The sequence below is a fragment of the Brachionichthys hirsutus genome, unplaced genomic scaffold (genome assembly GCF_040956055.1).
Source record: "Brachionichthys hirsutus isolate HB-005 unplaced genomic scaffold, CSIRO-AGI_Bhir_v1 contig_976, whole genome shotgun sequence".
Lineage (NCBI taxonomy): Eukaryota > Metazoa > Chordata > Actinopteri > Lophiiformes > Brachionichthyidae > Brachionichthys > Brachionichthys hirsutus.
Genome location: NW_027180316.1, coordinates 326,667 through 337,126, shown reverse-complemented (window position 1 = coordinate 337,126; position 10,460 = coordinate 326,667). Strand labels below are relative to the sequence as shown.

General features: G+C 39.6%; 1 protein-coding gene across 1 annotated transcript; it reads right to left on the bottom strand.

Annotated features, from left to right (window-relative positions):
* Positions 1–311: 311 nt before the first annotated feature.
* LOC137912545 (methyltransferase-like protein 27) lies at positions 312–2,334 on the bottom strand. Its single transcript, XM_068756700.1, has 5 exons — positions 2,218–2,334; positions 1,975–2,103; positions 1,477–1,612; positions 702–794; positions 312–532 (listed from the first exon to the last, which is right to left on the bottom strand). Exons 1-5 carry the CDS (start codon positions 2,332–2,334, stop codon positions 312–314), a joined length of 696 nt encoding a protein of 231 aa, XP_068612801.1.
* Between the last annotated feature and the right edge of the window lie 8,126 nt (positions 2,335–10,460).

Below are 10,460 nucleotides of genomic sequence, written 5' to 3'. Positions count from 1 at the left end.
TTGCTGAGGACTGCAATCCAAGGTGCTGGTGGGAGAGTTCAAAGAAAATACATAATAATGGTGCTCTCGCTCTCTCTCTGTCCATATATGCCCAATATCTGTTTCTCTTTCTCGCTTGATCTCTTCCAAAGTACAATACTTTAAATACAGTAATATTACCACAAATACGATTAGAGAATTTGTAATTGCTTAAAATCAATTATTGTGTTCATATAGAGACAAGTGCTCTACTAGCATAAAAGGTTCAGCAGCATTCTTTATGGTCTGCCAATCGATGCCATTACTTCTGTAGCTATGATCAATATTTGATCTCACTGATTAGATTTCTTGAACAGAGATGAAGTCCCCCTGACGTATAGCTCCTCCTCCTTCTTGGCATCCACGAAGGGGTTTTGGATGTATCTCTCCACCTCCTTGGTCACCACCAGACTCCACAGTCCCTCTTCCTCCATCAGCTCCAGTGCTCTCTCCAAATCCTTTGTGTACGTCTCTGAGATTGTATGAGCCCCTCTTGACAAGCCAATCAAACCTCCTGCATATCAACACACACAAACTGATATGAGCTGATCAGCTAATTAACACAATCTGTTTCGCTGGACATTCGTTGAGACACAGAGAGAGGGTTCATAGAGAGTTTACACTAAAGATTTGTTCACTAAAGGGTTGTTCCTAAATAAATAGATGTGACTGGTGTTGGTTACCTGGTTTTGCAGCATTACAGAGCTCATGTAGGACGCTCACTGGCACATATCCCTCACCAAAACCACCGGCAAGAATCACCACATCAAATGTACCTGAAACCAGGAGGAGGAACGTTTAACTATAAAATGAAATCAGCCTGAAGTAAATTAACAACAGATTGAGCTGACGAGCACCAGAAAAATAAAGCAGCTTCCAGCAGATTGATGTTGTTGATGCACTCGTTAATGTCACGTCACTGCTTTGCTGCAATTTTGTGGACTTCTGGAACTCACATCTTTCATCAGTTTTGAATTTGTAGTTTATATTCCATAGTTTAAAACTGGTGTGATGTCTTGCTGGCATAATAGTATTATGATCACATTACTAAAACTGGCGGCTTGTCCAGGATGTACCGTGCTTCTCGCCCGTGGAATGGTGGGATAGGCTCCAGCACTGCCCGTAACCCGGTTACGGCTAAAGCAGTTAAGAAAATGGATGGATGGATGATTAAAGAAGATATTGAGGAGAAAGTCAAAATGTATTACTAAAATACGGACATAATAATACAGACTGATTTTGGTGGTCTATTAAAGAACCATGGCTCTGAAAAGAATGTGGATGCGCTGGGTTGGTTCTAAAGAAAGAACAAACTCATTCTGAGGAAATCCTCTCTCACTTGAAGGGAAAGATGGAAGGCAATGGTCTACTGCAGGACTATCGATAATTGCAATGTTAGGGTGGTAGTCTTGAAATAGTATGCACTTATATTCATAGTAATTCTTATAATTCACAAACCAGTCTCTGCAGGCAAAGGTTGGGTTCCCAGTAAGGCGAGTTTGAGGTCCTGATAGAGGCCCGACTTGGCCGCTTGCTCGAGCATGCCTTTACTGCAGTCAACGCCCACAAAGTTCTTGAAGCCCAATTCCACCATCTGCACACAGACAGGAAAATGAGCAGCATTAATGGTGACTATGTGAAACAGCAGGGACACGTTCTGGTAATCCAAACAGGAACAGCTCAGTGTTCCATGGTAAAATAACCACGATGAGCAAAAACGAAGAATTGACTGGACTTCTTGAAGTTTGCTTGAAGACATTTCACCTCTCATCCAAGAGTTCAGTTCTGAACTGTAACATGTAGAATAAATGAATGACTGGCAAAGATAAGGGGTGGATTTGCCATTGCAACATTTTTTATTTTTCCAAAATTGCTCTAGAATTGTTTCATGCCAAATGTCATTTTAAGTAGTTGTGAAAAAAAGCAGTATTGAATGTTTAAAAGTAGTTTTCTTACCAGTTTAGCAACAGATCCAGTCCCACAGGCAACGTCTAGAACCTGAGCCTCCTCACGATTCCCAGAGAAGTTTGCATGTAGGCATTCCACCAGCAGAGGTTGTAGATTGTAGCCTATCAGCTTAATATCCTGTCAAAAAACATCTCAAAGTCATGGCAACATTTTTTATGCCGTTATCACGACAATACAACCCCTAATAAGTTGAATGAACGGCTGTTTCTTCCAGAGTTTCTTTGTACTGACCTGTTTGTATGTTGGGGCCCAGCTGTCATAAAACTCGACAATCTGGTCTGGCTTAAAGCCCTCAGTAGACTGGATGACCGTCTTTACATCATTCAAGCTTCTACGGTTGACTGACATGATGGCTTCAACCCTTGTCAGGGAGGAGATACAGCATGTAGTCAACTTGAAAGTTGTTGACATGAATATTATCCAACACAGGACAGAAAATAAAGATACAGTAATTATAACTCTTGTGTTTCACTCATGCATGCCATGACTTAATCTCTACATCTAAGCCGAGGTGCCCTTGCTCCAGGTTCACCGATCATGGCGGCGCCTTCACCCTATGCCCTCTCTGCATGCTCTGGGGGCCCTTTGCTTTAAAATATGTTACTGTGCAGTCGAGAAGCTGGCTATATATATATATGGCTTTTGGCTATAAATGACCAAATGACTGGTGGCAATAAAGGCACATTTTTTCTTTGCCAGATTAAGATTTCAGTTAACATACAAGCAAAAGAGACAGTGATTCCTGTTCAAAGCAACTATATTATTAAACAGGAAATAACAGAGAAATAAAGAGCTGTATTAAGGAAATAAAAATGTTCAAATAATTCCAGATCAGTCCTAAAATTCACGAAGAAAAGAAAATGTGTAATATGATTTAAAAAATAAATAAAAATTTGCCTAAACAGGTCTTTGGCTAGTAAGAACCCAATGAAGCTTTAAAACATAACTCACCAAAAGAACACAGATCCTGAGTTTTTTTGAAAGCAGACTGGAAACCCTGCTGTGATCACTAGAAAGAGTGATCTGCTCACCTGCTGCTGTGCTGCCCCCTCCCCACAAGAATTGCCTATTTTAGTAATTACTGGCCTCAGTGCTTGTTTCCTTCCTGCTGGCTTTGGATCTTGTCAGCTGCTCTGTATGGAAATGCAGAAGCAGCACACGTAAAAAAATCAGCAATTAGCAGCATCAATCAACTCACACTGAGAACAACTCGCTTTTCTCAGAGGGATTCCTGCCATTATTGCTGAAATTGTCCTTGGAGCTGTATTTCCTCCCAGGAGAGTCTCAATTTCTTTGCATGTGCTGATTTCCTCTTCTTTTTTTTTTTTTTATTAATCCTCATCTCACACTCATCTTTATTTTTTGTTGACTTCTACTCCTTTATTCCTCCCTAGATTCTTTTTTTTCTTTTTAATCTTGTGCATTTGTGGGTGTGGACGGTTGTTCAGTAGTCAGTGCGCATCTCGTCTCTCCATTACCTTGTCAGTGCCAGCAGACAAGCATCAGCCTACAGATGAAGGAAAGGGGAAGATAGAGAGAGCAGAAAGGAAAGGAAAGCATTCAAGGCTATGGGACACGACAGGAAGATAAAAGGCTGCATTAGCGTGGACACGCGGCGACACATTCTGCAGCCGACAAACATAGTTGTGTCACGCATCGATTTATTGATTACAATTGATGCAGATTTTACCAGTTAAAAGTATTTTGTTATCTTTTGGCCTTAAGACCACAATTTGAATTTGAAGATAATTTCTTTATCTGGGAGGGTGAGAAAAGTTAATATTGTGTATTTCTGACTGTTTCTAAATGCAACCTTTTCCTATTTTTAAGGGTAACTCTGATAAAGTCTGTTTTTCATTGACGGTTGATATTCTTTAAGTGTAGTTCTGTATTACAAATATTTGTCTTTTGTGTGTAAGCAGAAAGTCAGAGACACATATGCAGACACACATGCAAGAATTCCAGTACCTGTGTGTCCCAAGCAGATTATTAAACAAAGCACTGTATATCCTTTGCGGTGATCTTGATTTCAGGCTTCTAGATTATATACATTGAACCTTACCACAATTTTAAAATATCTTTCCATTTAATATTAATTTCCATTTACCTGTTACATAATAGTATAATAATAATAGTCGACCGATGTTCTGACTTTATTTAATAAGCATTCAAATAGTGATGCAAAGACAAAGGGATTTTAATGAATGGCATCATCATCATTTCGGACAAAAAATAGTTTGACTCCCTTTCACATTATTCACGTTTCTGAGTCTCATTTTTGACAGTTTAATTGACTGGATAGAAATATGTGGGCACATTGATATCATTAATAATTTCATAGTTATTCAAGAAGAAAGATGAAGGGTTTCTTTTGGATTGAGTGCGAAATGTAATGATTTACTCCATTACACATGCCCCAACCTCCCTCCCAATTTCATGGTAATCAATCAAGTACTGACAAAAGTGGACTAAAAAGCCCTAACTGTCAGTGTTTTTTTAAAAAAAGAGAAAGAAAGAAATAGAACAAATATTCCTGACTGCCCTCTTATCTGGTTCCAAATTTAAATGGTTTATTCTTCATGCTTAACATTGTTTTACTATCCGTCTTACTCTCCCCCAGCCCCCACCAATAATCCTCTCTGTTTCCCCCTTACCCGCTGAGTAAGAAATACTTAACATTTGACCTGCTCACGAGTTCACACTAATATCCAGTTCCTCCTCAAATGATCTTTGCTCACATGGCCAATGAGCTGCCCAGAGACTTTGTGCCAAAGGGCAGACCACACGATAGTGGGAGTTAATGGAATTCCCCACTTCAAGATCAGTACACCTACAAAGTACTTCATCTTGCAGTACAGTAGGTTACTCTCACTTAAATGCTAAAGAATACAATATATTTTATGTTTCCAATTTAATTTGCTGTAACATGCAGATGGTTTCACAGCTTTTGAAGGAGATCACAATTTTTAGTCTAAAAGCTTAACGCGAGTATTAAAATACTGGAACCGATCAAATTGCTTTGAAAGATACATTTCAATTACCCCTGTATATTTCAGTGTGTTGTTAGAAATGTTAAACCCTGGGAAAACAGACCAGGTAGATACAATAGATTTAACAAAAAGGCATCATACCTCTTGAAATCCAACCAAATTCTACTATGAAACATAAAATTAAATCATGTCCAATACCAGTCAAAAGTTCACTTGCGTGAATGCAAAGATCTGTGTTTTTGTTTATCGGTGGTGAGGCGTCTGATCCAGTGCACGCTGCTGGAGGAGGTGGAGCTTGTTATACACTGCAGGTACAACTAATCTTTAGACTTTAGACTTTTATTTTGTCATGTAAAACATTTATTGCACATACTCTCGATGGTGCGCCTGTAGAAGGTGACGAGGATGGGAGGGGGGAGGTGTGCTCTCCTCATCCAGTGCAGGAAGTGCATGCGCTGCTGTGCTCGCTTAACAAGAGCTCCGATGAATTTGCAGTATTTTTTTTCTTTTATTACGCAGACTTGTTTAACTAACCTCGTGACAGAATAGAGGCATCGAGTCAAATTTGAGTCCAGCGTACCTCAAGAGTCTCTAAAGAAATAAGAGCGATTCAGGCATTTAAGGCAGGATTTGAAGAAAACATTATAGCTTACCCTGTGATCAAGGGTGTCACAGAAATAGAAGAGAATGTTATGCAACAGAAACTGTGCCTGGAGGGTTGGATGTGTAATTATTATGGATCGCTGCCCACTCAAAAGTGGAAATAACATCTTAAAAACAGGTGGAATAAAAATGTTGGCAGATCTATGAGTACCAAACGGCCATCGTACACAACTACTTACCTACATTCTCAATGAGCAATGTAGCAAATGCATCTAAGTGGACGCCTCTGGGGGAATATAAATGAGACGTGGTAGCATTGATCAGACACGGAGGGCTCTCCAGAATGTTCCCTGTGGTCTAGTGTCATCTTCTGAGAAGCATTTCTGCCTGCAACGCTCGCTGATCAAAACAGCAACACCAGCGCATAGCAACAAGTTGCCATGGAGCCCAGGATTATGCTTTAGGTTCAGCATTTGATCAAGTGCGAAGTATTGTATTATCACTTGATGTTTTTTGCAAAAAAATAAAATAAACACATTTCACTTAAATGTTATTTCTATAATTTGTGTTGCCTAATTCAAACTTTCCATTGGAAATAAATCTGTTTTTGTTTATCTACAAATTTCCATCATTAAACCAGAGTCCCCACAGTTTACCATCCAGCAGTGAGAGAACAAAAAGTCAGTCATTGGCTGATTGGATCCTGTTTCTGATCATAAGTTTGATGTAATAATTCCCTAATCATTAAGCATTTGCGAGGCTAAAACCACCATGTTGCCAATGCATTATGCTTGCAGGGTAGAAAATAACGACAGCACACAACACATAAACATAGGAACAACCACTTCATTTCACAAATACATCAATATACCGATTATTTGTTTACCAGAATACATGCAGGTGTAAGTGACAGTGCCTACTTGGTTAGCAACATGAGAATAAAAAAATTACAAAATAATATTTGACAGTGTGCATGTAAAGCCACAAGGATGGCAGCACAAGGGCAAATAAAAAGCCTGCAGCGACTGCTTATCTATGTGAAAGCAATCTAATGTTCTGTGGACCTTTGGGATCAGGCTATTTGTCCTTTGTGCGCCACATAGCAGTTGTAAAGCTCCCTCTGCTTTCCCCTGCTCCCACACTGACTGATTATAAATGGGTAGAGGAACAGAGTCTGAACTGCAGACGCCTATAGGTCAGAAAGGGCAAAGTGATGCGTTGCAACAATCCTCATCATTGAGTACCTGCAAAGAATCCATTTTTAATAGGAGAAAACCAACAAAAAAAAACCACCTCAAACCAACCGAAACCAGCATGAGAAGGTCAGTCAGTATAAGCAATTGATAACCTGTCAATATGAAGTTTCTTATGGTCAATTCGCTTGTCAAATCTGTAAACTACGACATAAAATTATCTGTTATCCAATTTAGTAATAATAACTCTCTTGGAAATGTGTTATTTTCCAGTGCTAGGCCTAAATCACATCATTGTTATATAGAATAGAGCGCATGGACAATCCAACGGTGCATATAATACAGATTAATGAGCTCAAGAATAAGCCACCTTCAAAGCTTATCATGGTCTCTTCACCCTAAGAGGTAAAGGTACCGCTTCAATTCCATAGAAGCATAGGAGATGTCATGGTGGTCGTCTTTGAAATGCAAAGATGCAGGATAATCATCTCTCCATATTGTTCTCTGCATGTGGCGTTTATTTTGCTTTTATTCTTTTGAATACAGTAGGTGGGGGGTTCTCCTCCTCTTCCAAGAACAATAAGGGATGTTCAACGCCAAGAAGAAAGGGGGGACCTTTACTCTTGTTTTATCTTGTTTTTTTCTGTGACAATGAAGAGTTGTTTCTAAAATGTGTGGCTCACTCCTTTGCCTCTGGACTCCCAAAGCTTCGTGCGAGTGATATATGGCCTGCCATCGACTCGAAACGAGAAACACTACCTGTAAACTTGCTATTGTCTATACACAGCGGACACCTTCAGCCTTGGGCTAAAGTAAAAACAAATTGCATTAGAGCCTTGGCATGGACTCCAGCATTGTTCAAATGATAATATTCTATTTGAACTCATAAATATAGATGACATTGTCCCATGCACACCTGCATGCACAGAAATTCATTCAAACAAAATGTCCTTGAAAAAAACCTATTTGAAGCTTCGAATGGTTGCTTACTTCTTAGAGTATTAAATCTGTGTGTTCTGCCGTTAATAATAGTACTCACCTTTTCCTTGCTCCTGCGTGAACATCTGAGGATTTGAAAGTGAGCTTGCTCTGACTTGATGCGAGTTGCAGAACCACTGGATTCACTTAAAGATCAGATCATTGAGTTGAACCTCCTTCGTGTAATGCCTCGTGTTCAAGTGTCAAATTGTGTCACTGTATCAGCTTATATGCTGCAGCATTAGCTACACATGCTACGTCAGCCTGTGATAGCACATAAGCCTCTTTCCCTTCAGTCACCATGGCTCAGACTGTCACAGACCTCCTCCCCGTTCTCTCCTATCCCCCCCTCTAATTATCGGTAGATATTTACTTCTGGTAAATAATATTCTCTCTCAGATTTCAATAAATGTACATTTATTTCCTGTTTAAGTTTGTTTATTTTGTCAGTAGTATCACTGTGTGTTGACTGTGTTTTTGTGTATATATATATATACAAAGGTAACGCTGATGTCAGTATAATTGTCCAGATTGCAATCAGAAAAGTCAAGTGAATTAAATTAAATGTGTTGTTTCTAACGACAGTTGATATGTTATAAGTATGTCAGACGGTCTTTGTCACTTATACTCTTCGGGGAGATTGTGATTGGAGGGTATGTACCTTATAAAATAAACCTCCCCTATGGAGTCCAGACACCGGTGGTGGTGGCGGCCGATGACTCTTACTGTGACTGATGAAGCACTGAAGGCGGTGAAGTTGGTAATCTGTGCAGACTGCCACTCATTAATGAACTGCGGCATTTTAATTTTAAGTTTAAACAATCCCTTTATTAATTGCAGCTGGTTAGTGTGACTGGTTCTATGCTGTGTCCATTCATACTGGTTCTTTACTGGCATCATCGCCACATGTTCCGCATTTACATTACAGTAGGGGATGAAAATATTTGAGAATATAATATTCTATCTCAGCAAGTCTATCTGATGCAACGTTTTGACGACGACACATTTCGTCTTAACAATTAACTAAAATTGTGTGATTTAATCATTTACAGAGAAAAACACGGGATTTCTTCTCTATCTAGTTTATTAAATGGGGCCCAATGTTGTTTCCTAGGTTGGTGCTTTGTGTGTTTCTCAAACAGTACGTATGGTTTCCAAAAAAAAAAGAAAAAAAGACAAAGGCAGACACAGAGGAGAGCCAGTTCCAGCTATTGTCGTTCATGTGTTTGTGTGTTTGGATACGTTCTCTGAATGCCTGCATTTTTTTCACAGTGTTTTCAAAGTACATTCTTTCACAGTCTTAAGCAGAACCATCCTTGTCAAGGTCTTGCCTTTCTCTATCAGTCCCTCACATTTCCATCCTCTCACCACTCCTCCTACGCCCTTTCTCTTTTTCTCCTTTTTGTGTCTAACCAGAGCTATTTAATAGGGGTGGAGACCTTGAATCTGTGCACTGAAAGCTGAGGAGCAAAAAAATGCGTAGGGTGTGAGTTTGTATGTCTATGTGTGTTTTGCATGGTTCGTTATGCCCCGCCTTCCTGAGATACCGTTGCTATGCGAGTCAACCTTGCAGTTCCCTGACTCTTGGACTTTGTAGTAATAACAGCGACAGAAACCCGGCATGAGTGATTTCTGACTAAATGAGAAGCGACCTGTGCCTGAATTTGTCGGCTGAAATAACTTGCGAGCAGATTTGATTAGCTGTGTTTTTTATTTCACTTTATCGACTTTCTTTAAGCTATTTTCATGCAGTCACATTGCCTAAACTGGCCAGACTGACGAGCTTTGCGGTTTATTTTCTCCATTGGAGTCAATCCACTCTCCTGTTCTGGTCACATTTTACATTTCTGGAGCAAGGGTCACCCAGCTCCAACACTAGGTTGCATTAACCATAAACAGAGGGCTATTGCTCTGCCACCAAATGGTTGTTGAACAAGTGTGAACGTTACCAAGTGCTTATTTCCCCTTTTTTTTCCTCTGTAATTAATTGTGTGAGAGAAGGCAGCTTTTTACTGACTGGATAATTATGTTTTATGTCTTTGATATCTACTCCACTATCATCTCTTGAAATTCTCACCCGAGATGACATTTGTCGGTACCTTTCGTTTCTTATTAATGCAATCTGGACTTTCTTAAGGCAACAGAGGCGGCTGACTTTTAATGACTCTGCTGCCTTACTGGAGGCTGTCAGATACTTAAACTATTGCAGGTGGTGGTTTGGCTGTCTTTTATCAATGTTAAGTGCTCCTTAATTTCCTTTGATGCATTTAAATCATCTGAGGTTTTGGGCTTTTCATCACAGGCCCAGCTCACTACTGCAGTTTCTACTTCATAGACTTCCAAGATATCATCATTTTATGACGGAATTTTTTCACTGCTGTTATTTAATCAAAGTATGATCGGATGTTCATTCCGTAGCATTTCATGTGCCCAGCCCATATCAATGGGTTTCTTGATCTAACCGAATCCATCAGTCTGTTACAGTCAGTTAGAGAGCCAGCACACAGCAGGGAGCCTCCTCTGCTCCAATATGCTTACACTCTTACATGTTGATGACACTGTCCACTGATCCAGGACAATTGTTGTACCCTTAAAATGGGAGTTTATTTATTTTATGAATAAATAACATGTAAATTGTTGAGGAGGTTTTCCACATTGTTGTTGATCTGCACAGGGATTAAGAAGCTCAGCACTAAGAGATTGTATATTT

Excerpts from the sequence above, each read along its gene's own strand:
- LOC137912545 (XM_068756700.1), bottom strand. The coding sequence starts at position 2,334 with ATGTCAGTCAACCGTAGAAGCTTGAATGATGTAAAGACGGTCATCCAG. Across the intron at positions 2,104-2,217 it reads GGGCCCCAACATACAAACAG|GATATTAAGCTGATAGGCTA; the intron begins GTCAGTACAAAG and ends GTTTTTTGACAG. Across the intron at positions 533-701 it reads CTGTAATGCTGCAAAACCAG|GAGGTTTGATTGGCTTGTCA; the intron begins GTAACCAACACC and ends GTTGATATGCAG.